We start from the raw sequence: 24,212 nt of genomic DNA on the forward strand, positions 1-24,212 counted from the left end.
ATGTCACAAAGAGAGATAGGATAAGTTTTACAACAGCCTTATAAATTGGAAGTTTGTAACCTGTGTCGATACCAGTTTCACTGTTGAACAATTAAGATAGTAGCATTACCATTACTAACTATATTTTTATATATTCCCTCAAGTTTAATAATTTATAATCTAGTTTTATTCATAGATAAGTTAGCATTTTACAGCAATCAAAAAGGTAACCTGGGAACAGGGACCAACATTTGAACATGCATAAATTTTTTATCCTTACATGTTCCGCATAAATATTTGAAACAAGTGCATTTTCGAGGAAGAGATCAATCAGCACTGTTGACCGAATTTGAGGTAAGACGGCAGTTAGGAATATGTTAAACAACATAGGATCTAGGATCGTGCTTTGGAGTACAAATGCAGAACAGGAAAAAGAGACAGTACAAATTTGTTTAAATATTTTTAGTATCAGCCTACGAAATAAAATATATTGCTACATTAAGCTCCGAACCAGAATCTTGTGTTTTGTCAATAATACGTAATAGCTATAAACACATAAATTGTATGTAATTTCTTTGAGTGATTTCATTTCAAATTATCTTTCAAATCAAAAATTGTCTTAAAATCCATAGAGTTTCCAGTAATAAAATATCAAAACAAGGGAGAAATGGGCTAAGTTTCAAACTTTTAGATCTATATTGAGCTTTGGAAAAGTAATTAACCGGTCGTGAGATATGGAATTTCCTCCAGTTTCAGGCTTTGTCTTTACTCTTTGTGTTCTCGCGTAAAATAATGCTTTTCTGAGTACTTCGTTCCAATGTGTTTCTTATCTTGTTTAACTGAACATACGTTCTTAATATTAACACAACTTAATTTTGTATTCTTCTTTTAATATTAAAAAGGCAGAATTATATTCGCAAAATTATTTATAACTGAGTATTCCAAAAACATTCTAATTTCGTCTTTCTGAGAATTACTCGAAACCTAAAACTTTATTTATTTCAAGGATTATGTTTCACAATCACTAAAATTCTGTAGGAAAGGAGTGATGTGGATGAAGGAGAGTTGGGAGATATTAATAAATAGTAGAAGTTTATGATTGTTTATTTATTTAGGATCTTACAAATTATAAATTATTATACGACCAAGCCAATCAAAAATGGCAAAAAAGCGAGGAAATTCGAACGGTTGTAGATCGAGAGATCGAGATGAAAGTTGCTGTTCATATCAAACAATAAGTTACATAAAAAGTTTAATTAATTGAAAGGAGTTAATTGGTCAATTTGACCACGAAATATAATTGATTTTATAAGTAAAACGAAACATATCTTCACTAACAGCTTTCTGTGGCCACTTCATATGTCGCCGAAAATCGAATCCTGATGACATGACATCAACAAGAGTCACGATAACTCAAGTGGTTAGAGCGGCGGCGTATCTAGCCGCGAAGGTCGTGGGTTCGAATCCTGCTCGTGACGCTAATTTTTCATCTCAACTAAAAACTTTAGATGAAAAGAACAATTAATTAAAAGAAGTAACTTGGTCTAGTAGACCAATAAACAAGATGGATTAAAAAAAAAGTAGTATAACTTCACTCACAGGTCCCCGTGGCCACTCATAAGTCGGCCACACGGCATTTCAAAAATGGAAATAAGGAGGGAATATTCGAAATGCGGTCGGTTGAGAAGGGGTGTTGGTGTCAGAGAGGATCGAAGTCACGATAGCTCAAGTGGTAAGAGCAGCGGCGAATTTAGCCGCGAAGGTCGTGGGTTCGAATCCCGCGCATGACATTAACTTTGCATTTCAACCAAGGCCTATAACAAGAATAATTGATGATAAAACTTTTTTTTTCAATTTTTCCCAAAGTTTTATTTACGCATAATTAGGGTAGTTTTTTTCATCAAATGTATCGTGAAATTTAACTGTGATGTCAACCCCCAAATAAATTTCCTGAATAAAATTCCCCAGTATAATAGATGAATTAGGGTTGCGGTCAGAAAAAAAAATGTTGTACCATCGTCGAAATTTCGACGATATATTTCGTCTTCCTCACGTATATAGAGAACAATCTTGGTCAAACCGTTAAAAATTTACACATGATAAATTACAAAAACCTCCATATTCACTACTATTTTAAACATATATATATATATATTTATTTTATTTATTGCTATCTGTACATAATATACATTGAGCAAATAGTTAGTTATAAACTAGTCCGACAGACCTGTCAGACCAGAAGGCAGTGAGGAGAGAAACCAACTTTTATTTAATTGGGGGGGGGGNGTGAAGGAATTCATTGATATGATTTGATTGTGAAGTGACATTCATATCGGGATGGGGAATAAAAACTGTGGAAAAGTGATCGGAAAGTAGCTGACACCTTTCTGCGTTTGTCCTGGCCCAAGTACCGTTTGGATTTCTAATTGGGGAAGGCACTTGGTAGTGTTTGGTAACCTTCCTAGTAGCTAGCCAAAGGGAGTTGTCTTGTGTGGATAAGGATTCAAGGTATGACTGGAATTGGGATGAACGGTATTTGGATAATTCGAGTTTCAAAACATAGGTGATACGGTTAAATGTTACTTTATCAGAGGGGTAACGATGGCGTTGCCATCGCAACCTTGCTCTTCGTTTGGAGGTTATAAGTTTACGAATATATTCGGGAAGATGGGAATTTGCAGATGACTTTTGAGGGCGGGGAGGGGAGGACGATAAATGAGCGGCGTGTTGGATTTTACTCGTGAGAATACTGACAGCTTGTTCTATTTGGTTACCAGTTTTAAGAGGAATGTTTAGGTTTAAGGTATTATTGAGGATATGTTGAAATAGTTTCCAGTTTACTGGGTTGTTGGTTAAAGAAGGTCTGGAAGGTGTATGAATGGGAGTTGTGTCGAGAGTGAGGAGCACAGGAGAGTGGTCTGAGGACAGGTCGTTTAACGATTGGGTGGAGGGAAAGAAGGAACCTGTACCAGATGTCACGAAAAAATCCAACAAGTCGGGACTGCGGTTTTGATCACTGGGCCAGTAGGTTGGTTGATCCGGAAATAGGTAAGTGTAATTGAGAGGAGCGAGAACGTTGTGTAGGAGTCGGCCACGTGAATTTGTGGTTCTGCTACCCCATGCCAGATGTTTGGCGTTAAAGTCGCCCCCGGCGATAAAACGAGAACCTAATTGTCGAAAAATAGAATCAAATTGGTGATAATATATGGGGATTGAGGGAGTACAGTACACTGCTGACAAAATGATCGGGAACTGAGGAAGGGAAATAGAAATTGATGTGTGTTGATAGGAGTCGGTGCTTTCAGAGAGATGAAGGTGATTGGAAATAGTGTTTCTGACTAGGATTGCCGTGCCACCTTGGGCTCTTTGTCCTGTGTGAGAAGTTTTGTAAGTTGTGTATCCGTTTATGTGAAAGTATTGTGTTTCTGACCGCAACCCTAATTCATCTATTATACTGGGGAATTTTATTCAGGAAATTTATTTGGGGGTTGACATCACAGTTAAATTTCACGATACATTTGATGAAAAAAACTACCCTAAATCATTAAATAAGTAAATAGATAGATAAATAATTTGCACTGGTTTTACTTTTTTTATAATGTGAGTTGTTAAGTTTTAAGAGTCTGTTCCAAAATCCCACCATAAATTACACTCAGATCGTTCCTTAGATTTCGGCAAGGTGTATCTCAAGGTGTTCACCGGTTGTTATTTATTAATGATATATAAATGTTTTAACTAGATTTAATGTTTAACCATGGCAGATATTTATTACACGCAGAGTGTAATTATTTTTATTACAAAATTTAGAAAAAAATGAAAAATTAATTCTAACCACGGCTGTGATAGTACTCAAAAGGAACTAAATAATTAAAACGTTTAATAAGAACTTAATTGCTTGTACATGAATATGAAATAATATTAGGTAATACGTAGCAATAAATGTTACGTAATGCGTGTAAATAAGTCATGTAACTAAACCAAATGGTGTTAAATCTGTTAAAGATCTTGGTGTCTCTTACATCTCTAAATTTAGTTTTGAGGAACGTATTGAACAGGTAAGGAATAAAAGTTTAAAAATTCTCAGCTCCTTAAAAAGGAATTATGTTGAATTTGATAACTTCACTGGTTTAAATATTGTACACTCTGGTATAAAAATATACAAGTATAGGAGTATTGCTACCCAGCCTGGTCACGGAATTTATAGATACCAAGTTACTAAAACAGAAATTACTCAAAATGACTTTTTTAAGTATGTAGCTTTTGAGTTTAAAATACATTAATAAATTTATTGATTTAAGACTAGTGACAAATGTACATTCACTACAAGAACAGTCTGTGATATTTTATTTATGCAAAAAATTACATTATACAAAGTAAATGTCCCAAACTTATTAACTAGACTATTGTAACATAGATTACATAAGGAACATGCATGTTGATTTGTTTTAAATGAACTAGCTTTATTTTCCATGAACCCCTTGAAAAGACATCACGAATCTTGTTATCTCTAATTTTAATACCCATAAGGCTCCAAAAAAATAAATGTATTTTTATATATGTAATTTAATTAAAATTGTTAAAATGTCCGTAAGATAAAGTTATTATTGTGTTACATAATTGTATTTCGAAGAGGAAAACATGTCAGTCCAAAAAATAAAAGACATTCAATATCTTTAAACCATTTTCGCTCTTACTAAATCAAAATAAGAATTGAAATAAAAAAATAAGAAAAACGAGGACGAGTAGGATTCGTTTTGTAAAAGGCCTGTCAACCTCTTGAGGTGTTGGCGTGCAAGCATATTACCTTCATCGGTCCCTAGCCGTGCCAGTTTCCCTTCCCAGATAAACCTAGGAATCAGAACTAAATTCAAGCGAATTTTACTTTCGTGATTTTATAAGAAAATATATAATCACTGGCACATTTTATCGTTAATTGAATTTTGTCATTTTTTCAATATATGGATTTGACGGTTGTACGTCGTGGACGTAGATAAAACCTTTTCATTGTATGTATTTTGATTTGGACTCAAATAAAAAAAACAGCGTTTTGTTTATAACAAATAAAACATATTAACCTGTCAGGAGTGCGTGTTTAATTGTACAATCTGACAGGAGGCAAATGTTGAAATAGATAAATCGCGGAGAGTGATCATTACTGGATCCGTTCTTTTTCATGCAGTTTATCAAGGGTCAAAATTAATTAAAAACCAAATCGATTGGGAGCAAAATGTCAGTAAAAGCACTAATATCACTGCAAACCAAATAGCCTGGCAAAAATCTGAATATAGGCTAAAACATTTGGAAAAATCGTAGATCTTTTTAGGGTCTTTTTTATACACTGTACACACTCAACAGTGTTTTTTCTATTTCAATTAAACGAACCGAATATTTACCATACTGTCCGGTTAAATTTGAAGTGTATAAAGTGTAAGTTATTGAACAGTTGTATAGCTTGTCTTTGAGAGAATTCATTTATTCAAGACGTTTACGCGCTTTGACCGGAGTCCTCTTCAGTGTTGCTAAATGAGCGAAGATTAAATTGGTTAGAAACAGTACACATAACTATATACATACTAATGATTATTTCGAGATCGTTAGGTGCGTCTGGTATGACGTAGGTTTCAGAAAAACATTTTCTTTATCGTGAGAACGTTTCGATCTTTATTGAGATCATCTTTAGGGCTCAAAATATTTGTTTTTTGTGTAGATGACATTCTTGTGTGTCCTGTGCACGATCTCCAAATAATCATTAACTAACGGTCAATAAACATCACACTTATATAATAATGTAAAATCTAAAACAATCTACCGTTTTCGTTATAAATCTACGTCTAGCTCATGAACTATTCATTTTTGAGGAAACACAAAAAAAGGCATGAAAAGAGCATTAAATCTGTTTTAATAAGATACACTTTCAGAACTCAATTTAATTTTTCTTAAAACAAACACTAAATCTTTCATAAAATGCACAATTTGAAATTTGTAAAAACCTCTAAATTTGCAAACTTGTTGGAAACATACACAGTAGAGCTTAGCACATTTCAAAACAACTTCTTGTTTCACAAGCTTTGAAGCCGTATAAAATTTTCTTTGATTACATTCAACCAAAATGCAGACATTTTACGCTAAATGGGGAAAAAGTGACGGTCTGAAAAGGGATGGGTTAATGTAGAAATTCAAATTTTTGTCATGGGGAAAATTTATTTCTCAGCTTTATCTTGATCAAAATGTAAAAATAGAAAGAAAAATACACATAAAAAAGAGGGAATAAACATAGCAAACAACCAAAATAGAATAATTGGACAAAATATCTATACTAAACATACACAAAAGAAAAAAAGAAGAACTATACAGAAGTTGTAAAAACCAACTGACCGTAATAAAAACGCACAAAAAAGGAAAATTCAACAAAGCCCATAAAAAAGAAAAACCAATGTGTACAACCAAAGCAGAAAAATTTCGTTGAACTTGGATTTTCGAACATGGATTTTTATGTATGCTCATTTAAACCTTCAGTTTATCAAGAGACAAGTAAACTAAAAAAGAAATCGATTATGTTGGAAGTCCCTTAAAAGCACTATTATAAACTTAAGATAAATATCGCATATCATTAGACTAAGAGAATTTTTTTTGCATATACGATACCCATTCATTCAACAGATGTTTCCTATTATGATTTGACTAACAGATGTTTTACCAACTAGTGAGCAAAATTTGAAATTCATGAAGTGTAGGTTATTGAACAGTTGTACAACACGGTCTTTATAGCATTCTATTTATTCAAAACGTTTTCGACCCTTTTGACATGAGTCCTTTCCAGTGTTTCTAACTGTGGTAAACTTAAATTAGTGAGAAAAATTAACCATAAATATGTACAATAATGTAAAATAATTATAATAATATACAAATGTATAATAAATCTAAACATATAGTTAAAAAATGTTCGGATGTACATAATTGATCATGTTCGATGTCTTAGACAGATTAAAGCAAGAAAAGTCACCTCCTACAAGGGAAATCTTTAATTTTGTTTTAGCTGTCGGTCATGTAATATATGTACCTGTAAAATATATTTTTATTTTTTCTTTATAAATTATTAGAGTTATGTTTTATATATATGTATAAATTTATGTTCTAAATCAGCAGATATTTTGCATATATTAAATACGTAATAAAATATACATAAATTACATATTATTTTGATTGGTTTTTTTGGAAATCAAATATAAAATTATTATATCAAAATTATCGTCCATTTTACGAAAATAACAACACTTTGTTATTGCTTTTTGCTTTTTCATAAATATGAGAGAACAAGACAGGGATGTGATGGTAAAGTCTTGTATCTTGACCTAAATAAAAACTAACACAGTAATTTTATTCCCGGACGCTATTTACTATTGTAAAAGTAAAATAATTAAGAAACTTTTTCTTTAGTCTTTATGTTTTTCTCATTACGTTATTTTAATCAGGAATAAATTTTACACTTTTTTATTGTAGTTCCTAAGATAACTAGATGTAGAAGAAAAAAGAAGTTTTTATTTTTAAGATTTCCTATGTGACTTGATTACAACAAAGTTTCATAGAGACGAATTTCTAAATGACATTCCAACAACAATTTTGTTTTAAATTTGTTATTTTCATGAAAACAAGAGACATTGTATCCTTTGGAGTTCGCCGGGTGATCAACATCGCAGACTGCGTAAGTGGCTTTACTTTTCCCACGAGTTTCAGATTCGAGCTGATTGTCCCATTTTACCAAGAGACTGGTACCTGAAACAAGTTTTAGTGAGACAAATTATTGGTGTTTCATGACAGAGGTTCTTCATCCTTGATTTTTGTATAGAGAAGCATATTGATTCCATAGAAATTTTTGTACCATGTGTTACGATCAGTATCTACGAAAGACAAGACCAGCGGCATTTTAAAACCCGCTGTACAGAAATTACGGCGGTTGAAATAATTAGAGCCAATTTTCGAATTAACTTTGGGTGCTCCTTTAAAACAAAAGATTGTTTCTCTAAGTTCTCGGCTTTTATTTTTATCTTTTCGTTGTAGGGATTTTCAAAGTTGTATACTATAGGGTGTTAGATCCAGAACATTTCTGCTCTAACAAGGAAATCGAACATTCAAAGGAATTTTGGACGTAGCCAATGATAATCTAAAGTTGTCAACTATCGATTTATGTTTAAACTTAGGTGCGAACTAATATACCTTAATTTCTCCCCTCTGAGAGATTATTCTATTGAGCGTTGCTTACTGTGTCATTCCTGTGCGCGAGAAGACCTTTTCCATATTTTCGGCTTAACGTACCATTCTTTTGTAGTTCCGGGTTCTCTTTTTGGAAACCACCAAAGTTTTGTGAACGTGTTTGATCTGCAAAATAGTTTCCCGTAAGGTTAAGATCTGGTTGGTTTTGCAAAGACGTCCCGCAGTGCAGTTTTATTTTTAATTTTATATTGAGAAGCGCTAATATTAAGATTGAATTAATAATAATTTAATTTTGTCTAAATATTTTTTTCTTTATTTTTGTATGTATATAATATCTATTATTCAAGAGAAGCTCACCAGGCCCTCCCCTCCCACTAACGGTTTAGGAATCAATGCTGTATAAGAACTGTTTTTGTTTTAATTTGTATGTATGTGGTGATTAGTGACCAGTTACCGTTAGTCGATGATTATTCGGTAATCGTGAGATGCGGTCTGGTGTGACTAGGTTTCAGAAAAACATTTCTTTATCGTGCCAACGTTTCGATCTTTATTGAGATCATCTTCTTGTGTTCTGCGTAATTGTGCCATTCTTGCGTGTCGTGTTGAGAGAGTGAAAGTTTAATTTGTATTACACTTCCTTAGGAAAAGATATATTGATATTTTTTATTTTCTGGCTGAAAGGTGTCGAGCACGGGTTCCTCTCTCAAAAAAAGAGGTTTCTGACTTTTCTTTCCGTTGTCTCGTTGTTATTTTTCTTGGCTAGTGTAGAAAATAATTTAGATTGGTTGTTTACATGGATCGGTGAACTCACCGTTCCACTATGTGTACCCTTTCTCGGACCTCGGTTAGCAGATTGCGGACAGGCCTTTTCCTGCCAGAAACTCTTGCCACTCATCTGACGGGTCATTTTCAAACAAAGAGCACACTCCCAATCTGTTTCTTGGTTATTCTCAGTCTACTTCTGCTGGATGAGAGGGAAGCCTCGGAAAGTCTGGACAGTTTAAAAGTAAACTTCTCACTTTCAATTTTCCAGAAGTTTTAACGTCATAATTGGCATGAGATTTATTGAAAGAACAATTTTTTCTAAGGCGATTTTAAACTACGTTTTACTAAATTAACTACAATTAACTAAAATTGTATTCATAATTAATTTTTTGTTTCGTTTTTTAAATTATATTAGATGAAGTTTAGGTTATTGAACCTAAACTTAAAACTAATGTTGTACAGTACTTTTCGATATTTTTGACCCTGTTTAGTTTTATTTTCGTGAAATTAATTAGTTTAATTTATTAATACAACTTATCTACAAAAGCACCGCCAAAGGGTTAATCCGCCCAACCGCTGCCTCGTCATTTCTCAGTCCAGTCTTACTAGGTCCGTGGCATGTAAGGCTGTTTTGTGTTGAACTCCCATCCTTTCACAATCGTTTTAAACCCCAGCTCGTCTTTGGAATCATTCGAGAAGACAAAAATTCACTCAGCAAAAGTCGCTGCAGCCGAAAATAGTGCCTAAAACCTAGTTTTCTTCTACGCCTTTTGGCATATTCGCCGTTCTACCAAAAACGGAAATGAAGCTGTACATCGGGTAAGCATTCTTTGTTATATTTACTTTTATTGGTTTTCATTTTTGTTTTCATTTTCATTTTAATTATTTAATTTTTATTTTTATTATTTGTTCTACCTCTAAAATAAAACGGGTGGTCCTCCGTGAACAATGTTACAGACCCCTCCTCATAATGCCTTTTCAGTGGAATATAATAAATTATATATATTTTTATACTATATAATTTTATATATAATAAAAATATTTCTTTAAATTAGATTTAAAATATCCACATGTTACCTTAATTATAATTCACTAGTTTTCGTGGTCCGCATGACCAAGTAATATCTTACAATTAATTAAGGTTTTTAGTTGAGATAAAAAAGTCAATGGCACGAGCGGAATTCGAACTCACGATCTTCGGCTAGATACGCCGCTGCTCAACCACTTGAGCTATCGTGAACTCGATCCACTCGGACACTAACTTCCCATCTCAACCCCACTTTTTGAATGTTCCCTCCTTTTTGCTATTTTTCAAATTATGATAACATGCGTATGCCTGGTGGTCTTTCCAACAATATTTAACCTTTCTTTCTTAATGTTATAGTTTCCTGAATTAGGATTTTGGTCACAAAAAGAAATAGTACATAGGCAAAATTTGGACTATATTTCGACTTCTTCAGGATCTACAGAGAACAATCTTACTTGATTTTACGTTCATTTATACGTATCAAAGATTCTTTGACAACTTACAGGTACGCAGTCAAAATTTAATAACGTTTACACATGTTAAATTACAAAAAACCTCCATCATCTCTACTATGTTAAATATATTTGTATATACATGTTAAATATAAATAAGTTTATCTGGTTTGAAATAAAAGTTCATTATTAAGACAACAATACATGGATATAAGTATTAAAAAAAAATTTATTAGGAAGAAAAATTTCGTTCTGGATGATGGAAATTAATAAATTTTTTTTCGAAAAATCTTAAATTTTAAATAATACCAAGCGGCAATGACCTTAGAAGTTAGGAAAAAAATGTTTTTTGCTAAATCATGGATGGTATTCATATGTTTCATGAGTTTTGCCAAAATTTCTAAGAAGTTTTATTTTTTTCAGTTTTGTAAGACATCTCTGCAAGAACATCATCACCACTACATCGATTGATGGAACACAGAAGTTCCTTTAGGAACAAAGAAGGAAATCAAACTAGACACACATTTACACCAAAAAAGTTGCAAATACACAATTGACATAATAATCCACCAAAAAGTAGCATCGGTGGCGGTAACGATTAAGGCATTGGCACCGCGCTCATCACTGTAAGATATTTAAATACAGGCCCTGTATTCGAACCATCCATATTTACAAATATCATCCCCCCGTCGGGGGCATTGCATGACTTTAGAACTAATACAAGGTGATTCGAGGACGCATCTTGTTGAACCCTACCACCCTCGGTAAGCAATTAAAAAATTAATTCTAACAGAAACGGAAAAAAGGAAAACATTTAATTCGATTATTCGTAGCTTCAGCGAGTTTAATGGTTTCACGATTTATTGAAAATAACCGTACAATTAATATTTTTGTATAATAAACGAACTGAAAAGTAAAGTTTTTCAGGTTTGAAAGGAACTTTTTAAAGAAAAAATTTTTAAGTAATTTTGAAGTACGAAATAGTTTACTTAATTGATTACATTTGAGATGTGGGTTTAAAAACAGTTGTGAATTTCTGGATGCTAAATCAAGAAATCAATTGACTGCCTACGGGTTATTTGGTCGTGAACGCCGGATGAAATGAACGTCAAATCTAATTAGGTGCTGGGAATAGCCAGGTCGTTAAACGGGTTTTCTTGCGAAGGGTGGATAAAAGTCATCAAGCCGGCTCGGCCCATCCCCCCGGGAAAAGGGCGGATAACGCAGGACGCCGTTGCCAGTGGGGTAGATCTATCTACGCTTATCGCAATCTTTCCCGGCCAGTCATACCAATGCATAAATAACGTTGATGTCACCCCTGGCGCCAGTCTCACTCTTTAAGGCTCTCGTCCGCATTGCCCGCCGCGCCGCCCCTTTCGCCTCAGTGTAAATCCACAATTCATGGACGTCGTCTAAAATCGTCCCCTTCTCCCGCCCACCGGTGATAATGTACCAACAATAACTTACGCCGGGGAAAAAAAAGCGGCTCTATTTTTTAATCCCTACCCCGGTCAAATTACATTCGAAGCCAATAAGTGCCGCAATTAGTGCAAACTGTGCAAACCTGCTGGCAGTAAATATCAAAGCTCTGACAACTCAATTCGTCCCACCGACGGTTTCATGTATTTCAATACAAAAATGAATAAATAGCCCTTTTTGTAAAATTTCTTCAGTGGACCCAATAGATTTGGTTACTAAATTTCCTGACATCGCCGCCATTACTAATAATTATTACAATGTGTTCTATATACGCAGATGGACAAATTTAACGTACTACTCAATTTAATTAATTTAAAATTAAGTTCATTATCTTTTTAAATTAGTTACAGGAAATTTTGAGCTATCTTAGTCAAAATAAACAGTAAATAATGCATTGTTTACTTCTTTTATGTATTTTTGCACTGAAAAATCCCAATTGCAAAAATGTAGCATGATGCCCTTCCATTTTGCTACGCCTAAAGATCGCTTTCAGTTATGTTTTTCCTTCCTTGATTTCATGTGACATTCTTCTTGTTCTTAAACTTTTTCAATCGCTCCAGTCAAGCATTTGAGTGGGTGTAACAGCGTCAGGATCATAAGAATATTTGAGGGAAGATATTGCCAACGAGAAATAGCCAAAAGGAAAAAAAATAAATACTGTTGTATAAATAAAAAATATATGTAAGGATGTTTAGAGGTGATAAAACGAAATGTCATATAAGTTTCAAGAAAAAGAATGAATGACCTAGTTTACTTGAAAAATATTTGGCATTTAGAACATTTTTGGTTATTGATAAACGTTGATAGCTTTTAATATATTTTTATTAAAATCTGAATACAAAAATATAAAAAATATTATATACACATAGGTGATTTGAGCAAGTAGAACGTCTAAATACAAATATTAGAAAACCGAAAATTTTAAATTTCACAAAAAAGTTTTGGTCCGTTTTTGAGTTTTGAACGGCCAAAAAAAGTTTGGACGAAATCCATGCCCCCCCCCCCAAATCTGATCGTCACTTTGTTAGTCCAGTCTTACTCGTTCCATGGAAAATAAGGTATATTGATTTGATTCGATGTAGTTCCATTTAACTAAACAGCTAGCTCTGACCAAGGAGGTGGCCCGAAATGCATTAACAATTAAAATGTTGCTTAAAAATAAATGGTGTTTAGTAAAAAAAATTCTAGATTTTTTATCGCCATATTAAATTAAAATTAATAAAAAATTAATAACAAATAAAATATAATAAAAAAATAATATTTTTTTATAATAGATAATAGACAGAAATATTTTTTATATTAATATTTTTTTGAAATAGTAATCCCTTTGTAACATGGCAGAACATTTTTCAATAATAAAACCGTTCTAAGAGGAACTCATGTAACTGGGAATTTTTTCATACCATCTAAATTCGATTCTTTTGATTTCATAAAATGTCCACATTTTTTTTATACACAGCTATCCGAAAAAAATGATTAAAAGAAATTTTTGAAATAATAAGGACATTCCATGAACAAAACATTGTAACTGGTAATTCGAAATTGCATCTCGTTAAACCCTATTACTTAATTAGCTACTTAATCATAAAAATAATTCGCACCGATACAGAAAAGGGGGGATAGTGCGATAATTCGTGATTTCAACTATTTTGATGGTTTAATGGATTGAAATAAGCATGCAATTATTATTGAGGCTTTAAAAAGCAAAAATACAAGTGCGGGTTACTTCCGGCCGGGTTGATCTAAACAGCTTTAATTACGTTAAACCAGAAACCCGTCTACAACTTTCACCTACCCCAAACCACGGTTAAAAACTTCCCACATCACTAATGACTGCTGTTTAGAAATAATACTCTCGGCCAAAGGTATGTCTGAGTACGCTTATTAATAAGCTTTGATGGATGTAGCCAGGTTACAAACTACTTTATAAATCACCTGTTAATTATTTATATACAGGGTGTCTGGCTACTCCACAAAACTTGTCAGTTAATTTCCAGTGAATGATCAGCAATGATATGATTCTCAATCTTTTCACAGGTATTAATCATGTTAAATATCTTTGTTAATTCACAAATTTTCGTGGTCCGCTTGACCAATTAATATCTTTCAATTAATTAAGGTTTTTCGTCGAGAAAAAGTTCTAGCACAAAATAAATATATAAATTTATTGAATTTAAAATTTTATTGGCCTGTAACAACAGACAGGTTATATTATTATGAAATGGATGTCATTCGGCTCTGATCTCCGTTTCCCATGCTCGACGTCCAGATTTGAACCAAGATCATCGTTTGAGCGCAGTTCAACATAAATTGAGGAACGGAAATTTTTGATACCCACNGCATCAGAACAGGACAGTCATATTTTTTGTAGTTTATTTCAAACTAAGTACATGTAATTTTGTCGTTATATTAATAACAACATGTTATTTTAATGTAAACCAAATTAAACGAGATCAAAAATGCATAAGTTTTTTTCAACATTGTTTAATTTTGATGGTTAGGAGAAACTTTATTTATAACAATTAAGTTTAACAAACAATTTATTAGATGGTTGTGCTCATAAAATTTAACTAACAATTTATTACAAGGCTGTGCTCAAAATAGTGCATTAAGAACAAAAGATGCGTTGCGATTGTGATAGTGATTATTGTAATAAACGCTGCGGACTGTACGCGACGTGTGCTTGCGTCGGATAGATGTGCACACCCCACCAAAACGTGGCAAGGCGTCGGGTAGCGTCGCATAGCGTAGCATCGGTTAAGTGTGTTCCCGGCTTAAAGGGTTGCAAAGTACAATCGACCAAAATATGTTTTACAGTAAGAACGACAACTTCTCCACTTCGAACACATCGAAGACAAGTTGGGAGGTTGTTGCCTATTAAAAGCATGATGTGACCTATTCGCAATCTAGAGAGAATCACAAGTTCTTTTCTCTCAAGTTCCACAGTTGGTCATTTATGCACAACTGGCTTAATTTCTTTCATACTGTCTCTACAGACATTCCATCTTGCCGCCCACCTTAGTTTTTAACATCAACGACTATATCACCTGGGTAGAGAGGAAATTGTTCTTTGTGGATGGTTTGTAACGTTCTGTGCCTGTTGATTAGCTATTTCATTTCCAGAAATGCCGGCATGACTAGGAACCCAAACGAATACGACATGTCTGTTAAGTGCTTTAATTTCTAAGATGTATGGGTCAAGTCTTCTTTTAATCATGTATTTTTAATTTTTAGCATCATAAGGCCGGATCGCGGTCGTTAAGTCCGGAGAGTCCTCCTCGTCCTCCATTTCTTTACGCTCCAAGCATACATGTCTAGGCACCCACATACATAATAACCACCGTTTTGCCGATACGTTCCAGCTCATGGTATCTCTCTAACTAGAACAAACGAGAACGTCGATGGGAAACATCACGGACAACAGTAACCGCGCTAATGATTGGTCTGGTGCAAACCAGGTAGGCTACCGTTCTGTCAAACCGCATAGAAATCCATTTTATTTTATTTTATAAGTAACCAGTTAATAAAGATTTAATTCTAAGTAAATTAATTATATTTAATGAAAATATATCCATAAGATCAATGAAAAATATATCTTTATTTTGAATTTATAATTGAGCATTCAAAAATAAAATATATTTGGAATATTTTACTTCTTATCTCACATGATATAGTAAGTAGGTTCTACATTTGTATTATAATTTAATTAATAATTTAACGTTTTTCCTAACTTGAATGTGAAACAGGATATGTATCGTTAAAGGGCTTTTGATTTACGAAATTAATTATGCTTATTTCAATTACGGGTTGTAAAGAAGGCGTGAATTATATTATCTCTTATGTATCGAGATTATGTAAATTAACAGCAAGTAATCCCGCTCTCTAACAAGGCGTTTCCTTCCACGTCGCCGACCCACCGAAAGGATGAAATCGAGACAGCAAGCTAAACAACGCCAAAGCTTATTTTCTGCAAACATCGAGAGTGTATCTTTTCACCACGTAAATAAGCAGTTTGTTTATCCAAGGCGGCAGCGTCTTAATACTTTCATAAGACTTTCAACCTATTGCATAAACTGACAGTTAAATCCGGTTGTCATAAACTGAAAACGGAATTGTACTACTCAAACCACCTACAGAATGGCAAATTTTTTATATCCAGTTAATTATTTCGTGGTCACGCCAACTTCATTGAAGATGCGGACTTAAATAAAATAATCAATTATGGGTAAAAAAACACGTGTTCATCTACTCAAAAACTTAAACACCTCCAATTTTGTTAATTTAGTTTTAAATATTCAAGCTCATCAGTTATCATAGTACAGGATCTCTGTAACCCCTAAAAGAAATATTAGTACCAAATCTTTTTTTCTTCTTCCTGTAGATGAAATTGAAATCATGGATTATATTAGGTCTCTCAAAAATAATAAGGTTCCCGGCACTGACGGAATCAGAGCTAAAATAGTTTTAAAAAAAGAAGACATTTATGAATATTACCACGAGGGATTTTCAGCAATATAGGAAATGTGCGTTTGTTATATCAGATCATAAAAATCCGACATTAAAAATTACAAGCAGTTATATCGTTATCTTGATTATAGTCAATAGATGTCGTACGAATTCTTTGTATGCCAGTGATTAATCCATTAAGGTGATACACAAGACAGTTTCGGATCTCTCTTGAAAACCTAATAGAAAAGGTAATAACAATTTTCTTTTCATAAAATATTTTAATTACGAGGTAATTTGGCTTTCCAAAATAAAACACACAGAGGGTGCACTTGTAAAATTTTTGATTATGAACTATAATGATTTTAAAAAATGGTACAAAGTTCAATTAATTAATATTTATGAAAGGTATTGGTCGAGATAGAAAAGTCAGTGTCACGAGCGGGATTCGAACCCACGACCTTCGGCTCACGCCGCTGCTCTACCACTTGGGCTATCGTGACTTCCATCCACTCGGACACCAACATTGAAAAATGGCAAAAAGGAGGGAAAATTCGAAAGGTAGGTTGAGGTTGGAAGTTAGTGTCCGAGTGGAATCGAAGTCACGATAGCTCAAGTGGTAGAGCAGCGGCGTGAGCCGAAGGTCATGGGTTCGAATCCCGCTCGTGACACTGACTTTTCTATCTCGACCAATACCTATCATAAACATTAATTAATTGAAAAATATTAATCGGTGAATCGGACCACGAACTGTAATGGATTGAATGGTACGAAGGTTGCTGGTTTGTTCCTACATATTGCAAAAGCTTTTGATACACTAGATTATGAAATTTTAATTCATTAGTTAGATGCTATAGATACGGGGTCTTCCATTGAATTCGCTCCATTCGTATCTTTCCGAACGCAGTCAATGTGAACATATTAGAAGTAGCATGAGCCTGTGTCTTAATGTAGGCAAGGTGTTCCTTGTTACTTGACTTTCTCATTTTTGGGTATGACAACGACATTTTGTGTACTACATATTTAAACAAATCATTAATTGCTCATGCAGATGATATCTCTCAGTACTCAGGAAGTATAGAAGGACAGATGCAATTTGATTTGAGGCTTATTGCTCGTTTGCTTATAATCAACAATCACTTAGTAGTAAATCCAAGATCATGTTCAAATCTCTAGAATTCGATTAATACTTCTTAAACATTAACCAGACTGTGCCCAATGCCCTGATAAACTCCTATGAGATAGATGTGTGAAGGTGTATCATATCCATGAAATGAAATATTTAGGCCTGACGACCGTTTAAAATGGAAGGTTTATCTATTACAAAAACGACTTCAGCATGGTTTAAGATATATTTATTTTCTAAGTACGAAATGTAACACAGCCTTTCTTCTTAAAATATAATACGCCCTCATACAATCGCAAATTCAATATGCCTTGGTATGTCGGGAGAGTGGATATAAAAATGCAAAATATTCAGTAACAGTCATACAGAAAACAATTATGCGTGCAAAGTTTTTTAAAGACAAATTGGAACCCTCTCTGCCACTCTTCCTCAAATACCACATTTTACCATTGTACCATACCTTTATCTTTTCCGAACCGTCGAGTGTTTTTTAATAGATGAGGAATTTATCTCGACAAATGTAACAAAATTAAATGAGCTATCAGGTGTCCCATAAATAGCGTGTTGTCAGAACCAAAATAAAGTTTTGTTTTTGCTTTTGCGGGCCAGGCATCTACCACGCCGCAAATGTTTTATTTTATGTTTATTTTTTCTCATAAAAATAATTGATTTAATTAATAATGATTAACATCTTGAATATAAATATGTAATAAATATAATGAAAATAAAGTAATTGTTTAAATAATTTTTATTTTATATGCTTACAATTGTGTGTAGTAATTGTAAATATGACATTTTCTTTAATATTATTGACATTTTAGTGGTCCTTGTTGGATCATCACTTATTCCTGAAAATGATCTTGTTTGGTTTGAAAATCTTCCTTTTTATACCTACCAAATCAATAAACTTTCGTCGTATCTTGTTTATCTACATTTATTGGTAAAATTCAGCCATTAGATTACCTATGTATATATCTATTATTCAAATAATATATCGTTTAAAGGGGCGTTCTTATGATTTATCTTTTGTTTTACAGGTTTAGTTGAACTTGTTTTTAGTTGTTTTTGCTGGTAAAATAATTATTTGATTTAAAATAATTAGTAGAAGTTGATGCTGAAATTATTACAATAAGGGTTTTTTAGATTATAAGTTTCGAATTGCCTGATTTTTTTTTACTGCAAAAACAAAACGTATGTTTTTTTCTCGGATTAACAGGCAATGTATACGAAGGGTCTTTGACATATAAGTTTTAACATTTATGATAACTGAAATGAAAAATTTTGCTAAAACTTACAATATTTTATCATTAACATGACGTCCTTTGGAATTAATGTCAAGTGTGATAAACAAATAAAAGAAATACGATTAGACGAAGATTAGATGGAAAATGTTTTAGTTCCAATGTTAAAGAAATGGAAATTGCCGGATCCACTATTGCAAAATTAAGGCCTTTGGCACAAAATTTATGATTTTATAAACCTCTTGACCTAATGATGACACGACTTGATAAATACATATGCGAGATATAATCCGTGAGTTCTAGCACAAAATAAATATATAAATTTATTGAATTTAAAATTTTATTGGCTTGTAACAACAGACAGGTTATATTATTATGAAATGGATGTCATTCGGCTCTGATCTCCGTTTCCCATGCTCGACGTCCAGATTTGAACCAAGATCATCGTTTGAGCGCAGTTCAACATAAATTGAGGAACGGAAATTTTTGATACCCACGTTTTCGAGGTCCGCTTGCCCAATTAATATCTTTCAATAATTAATTAAGGCTTTTAGTTGAGATAAAAAAGTCAGTGTCACGAGCGGGATTCGAACCCACGATCTTCGGCTAGGTACGCCGCTGCTCTACCACTTGAGCTATCATGACCTCGATCCACTCGGACACCAATTTCCAATCTCAACTCCACCTTTTGAATTTTCCATACTTTTTGCCATTTTTGCCAATAGAAACAATACCTGTACTTGGGTACGATACGGAAAAGTGTCAAATAAATATACCTATTCTGCAACCACTTGTACGAAAAGTCTAAAGAGATGACAATTGAATTTAAATATTTACGTAAACTTATAAAAAGGTAAAAACTGACCTCTAAAGAAAAAGGCTACTACATACTACATAAATAATAAAACATTAACAAAGATTAAGGTTTTTAGTTGAGATAAAAAAGTCAGTGTCACGAGCGGGATACGAACCCACGATCTTCGGCTAGATACGCCGCTGCTCTGCCACTTGAGCTATCGTGACTTCGATCCACTCGGACACTAACTTCCCATCTCACCCATACCTTCACTTTCAACACTATTTATACAAACCTACCATTATTAAATGCAATAAACCGTTCACAGTTTCCTCCAAAAATCGGAAGAGATGAGCCAGATGCTCGCTACCGTCCTCAGGTACGATTCATCGTACAAGGTGGCATTTGTACATTGTTCCAAGGAGATGCACCCTTCATTTAGATGAGAATATGGAGTAACATTTCTCTCCGTGCCGGACACCCTGTGTTTCAACCGCGAAAGGCCAATCTTTATCGGGTCAGGACCCTTCTTTTACGAGTCCGATCTTAAGCCAGGAACACACTTACCCGATGCTACGCCATGCGACGCTACCCGACGCAAATCCAAACTCCGATTTCCCATAAGGTTGTATTACCCCCGTGCACATCTACCCGATGCTATGCCACGATAACCTACCCGACGCTCTGCGATCCCCACAGTCCAGATTTTCGTCGGGTCGCATCGAGTACAGTCGAAGACAAAAGAACCGGACACTCATATTTTTATTCGAACTACATGTATTATTGTTGTTATATTAATTACAACATACTTATTTTAATATAAACCAAATTAACTGTAATTTAAAATGAATTAGTTTTTATTTAAAAAAAAATTAATTTTAATGTTTTGGTAGAAAATTAATTAAAACACCGGAATACGATTTTTTGATATAATGAATTTAACTAACAATTTACATATACTAAAATTGGAACAATTTATTACACGGTTTTGCTCATAAAATTTAATTAACAATTTATTTCAGTTTTGCTGTAAAATTACACCATTTTCGTCGGTTAGCATCAGAACAGGACAGTCATATTTTTTGTAGTTTATTTCAAACTAAGTACATGTAATTTTGTCGTTATATTAATAACAACATGTTATTTTAATGTAAACCAAATTAAACGAGATCAAAAATGCATAAGTTTTTTTCAACATTGTTTAATTTTGATGGTTAGGAGAAACTTTATTTATAACAATTAAGTTTAACAAACAATTTATTAGATGGTTGTGCTCATAAAATTTAACTAACAATTTATTACAAGGCTGTGCTCAAAATAGTGCATTAAGAACAAAAGATGCGTTGCGATTGTGATAGTGATTANGCTCTACCACTTGAGCTATCATGACCTCGATCCACTCGGACACCAATTTCCAATCTCAACTCCACCTTTTGAATTTTCCATACTTTTTGCCATTTTTCAATTGTCGTGTAATCTATATGATTCTCGGCGACCAATAAAATAGGCCGGAAAGCTTTAGTGAATGTATACTTCATTTTAACTTATTAATTCACTAGTTTTCGTGGTCCGCTTGACAAATTAATATCTTTCATTTATATTGATATTGAAAAAGTTAATATACTATGTCTCGTCACTAATAAGATTTAATTATTTTCCACTCCTTACGTTAGTTGTAGAAGAATTGATACGAAAGGAAAAAATAGTTTACTTTTCATGTATTTCTAACAGTTGAAAACAAAATTGGCTTTATCCACCCATCAAGAAGAAATTCCTGAGGTAAATTATTTATTGTTTTCGTGAAAGTTGTAATATACAATGATGAAAGGCTGAAAGATTCATTTTGCCGTCATTGTTTTTTAATGTAATTTACCTACCTGGCAATTCAATTCCCCCTCTCACTCTCTCACTCTTTTCAGAACTGAAAGTAAAAAGCGAGCAAACGGAGTCAAAGGGGCCGCAATTGAAATTACAAATTAAACAGTTGCAGAAGAAATAAAGCCGGAGACAAACAGGCACTTATGACCACAAATCGCGTGATGAAATGTAGAAAGCCCGACCCGGAGCTAGATTTAATAGCTGCGCCCTTATTTGAATGTATACATATGCATGCAACCCCTGTGATTTTCCATAACAGTGGTTCCCCCCATTCGCCCTTCGAGTCTCCTACCACACGATACAATCAGCCTCAAAACCATCCAAAGGCGAAGTAATACCTACAAAACCCATTTTACGACTACTCAACCAAGAGACATTGTTCAAAATAATTTACGGAAAAGTAAACACCTTGTTATATTAATTTATGTTTCTATCTCAATATGTACGTAAATATTGCTTTTAGATACAAAACTATGACCACCTAAAGCGATGATTGGAATTGTATCATTAATGATCTAATGTCTATAAGAAATGCACTATTTGAATAATTTCGTCATTAAATTTTCCGTTTTAACTGTTGTATTTCCTTTGATTTAAAGAAATTATTTAATAAGTTTGTTATTTATATCTCAAGCGGAAGCAGTAATGCAGTTCCGGACATAGGTCTAAATCATTGTTAACGAATCCAAATACAAATATAAAGCTTTGACGATTATTATCTAAAAATTTCCTTCCTTTCCAATCAAATGATTTTCATATCCCGTTGTGAATCATGTATGTTACCTGACGTACCTCAGACTATAGTCTGAAAAACGATGTACTTACAATCCTTCGTAGTACTCTCAAACGCAACGTTTGTCACTTCGTTCGCCTAGGAAATATAATAGCTAGATGTATTATGAAAATATGGACATGCAAAAATCCGACATTCATACATTCTTTTATGAAGACATCAAACCTTTTGTTATAAAATCGTTCAAACAGTAGCTCATATTACTTTACATTTCTCCGTTCGTACAGTCCGATCTAAAATGGGCCAATTTCGTGAAAAAAATTGATGCCTAAAGTTGATCATCCAAATTCTTAACCCAAAAATTAGTATTTTTTTTCTTTTTTTACGATGGTTCGCAACAGCAGAGGTTTTGGCACCCTCAGGGTACCGGTGTTTTGAAAAAAAAAAAGCCCATTTGTAAGTATGTCGGGTTCGAATTCAGGGCCACTGGATTACAATAGAAATTAATCATAAGACCTTTTTTTTTTTTATTGGTGTAATAAAATTTTAAGTAGGGTTAACATTATATGAGAGACGGGGAAGGTTATGGAATAATTTTGTTGAAGATTAATTAATCTGTATTTAAGGTATTAGTTGAAATAAAAAAGTCAGTGACACAAGCGGGATTCGAACCTACGACCTTCGGCTAAATACGCCACTGCTCTATCACTTGAGCTATCGTGACTTCGATCCACTCGGACACTAACTTCCCATCTCAACCTCACCTTTTGCATTTTTCCTCCTTTTTGCCACGATAGCTCAAGTGGTTGAGCAGCGCGTATTTATTATTTTTTATTTTTTGTTACGAGGGTTCGCAACAGCAGAGATGATATAAACCCTCAGGGTGCCGGTTTTTTATTCCTTATGATCTATGCATATTAAACATGGTGACGAATTATTATATGTGTGTTCATATTGGGGGGGGGGGGGTTATCGTGAAAAAAAGGGCCAGAGGCGACGGTGGGAATCGAACCCACGACCGCGGCGTCTATGAGCCGAGAGTCTTTCACGCTAACCACTCGGCTACCGCGGTCCATCAGGGTGCCGGTGTTTTTGAAAAAAAGGCCCATTTGTAAGTATGTCGGGTTCGAATGCAGTCAACGAATAAACCTTGCGGCCACCGACGCCCCCTCATGAATTATTATTACTCACCAAATCTCGACGGTAAACGACCTGATGATGACCTAATGTTTTTCATATTAAATGGCCACCTTTCAAGCCTTACGACATAATGTTCAACACATTTCCCGATTCAGCACTCTTTGATTTCACTAATTTTGTTTACAAGGCCATCAGGGTGATCAGGTGGTCGGTACTTTCTTAGAGTTATCGAAGATTTTTTTTTACGTTAAACCACATCCTTCTGGATTGTGATCATGGTATTCATTTCTGTCAGGGATTGGTTCTCTTCACATCTTAAGAGAAGGCAGAAAACAATAGTCTTGGTTAAAATCGTATACAGTGGAACGTCGTTCATAATTTGAACCAACTTCAGAGACGACCAGTTGCACCATCTGTAAAGGACCACCGTTCAAATTATCCTAGTTAAATCACTAGAATCGATTGTACTTTCAACAGCTATTGTAGTTTTCAAGCCTTACGGCATAATTTTCAACACATTTCCCGATTCAGCACTCTTTGATTTCAATAATTTTGTTTACAAGGCCATCATGGTGATCAGGTGGTCGGTACTTTCTTAGAGTTATCGAAGATTTTTTTTTACGTTAAACCTTATCCTTCTGGATTGTGATCATGGTTTTCAGTTCTGTCAGGGATTGGTTCTCTTCACATCTTAAAAGACGGCAGAAAACAATAGTCTTGGTAAAAACCGTATACACTGGAACGTCGTTATACGTTCTCTTCATATCTTAAGAGACGGCAGAAAACAACATTATCATAGTTCCCAGTGGCACAAATCGTGTCCGGCTACCAGTTCTTCAATGAAGTCCCCTCGACCCACTTATGTTTTTCATGTTTGTGAATGATCTTCCTTGCTTGATTAGATGCTGACTTGATTACCAATTACGCTGCTGTTTCTAA

General features: G+C 33.9%; 2 protein-coding genes and 1 non-coding gene across 4 annotated transcripts in view; 1 reads left to right on the plus strand and 2 right to left on the minus strand.

Annotated features, from left to right (window-relative positions):
• Positions 1–24,212, plus strand: part of LOC106673973 (neuroligin-4, Y-linked-like) — a 777,726-nt gene that overhangs the window by 344,544 nt on the left and 408,970 nt on the right. The gene's annotated exons all lie outside the window — the stretch shown is intronic.
• Positions 7,490–24,212, minus strand: part of LOC112126612 — a 312,439-nt gene continuing 295,716 nt past the window's right edge. The window contains exon 3 of the mRNA XM_024225971.1: positions 7,490–7,752. Within this exon, the coding sequence (XP_024081739.1) occupies positions 7,547–7,752 (206 nt within the window). The 3' untranslated portion in view covers positions 7,490–7,546. The remainder of the gene's footprint in view (positions 7,753–24,212) is intronic.
• Trnag-acc lies at positions 19,299–19,371 on the minus strand. Its single transcript has one exon. It is a non-coding gene; the product is annotated as a tRNA-Gly (tRNA).

This window comes from Cimex lectularius, unplaced genomic scaffold (assembly GCF_000648675.2).
Source record: "Cimex lectularius strain Harlan isolate CLEC.00 unplaced genomic scaffold, Clec_2.1 scaffold63, whole genome shotgun sequence".
In the NCBI taxonomy this organism is placed as follows: Eukaryota; Metazoa; Arthropoda; class Insecta; order Hemiptera; family Cimicidae; genus Cimex; species Cimex lectularius.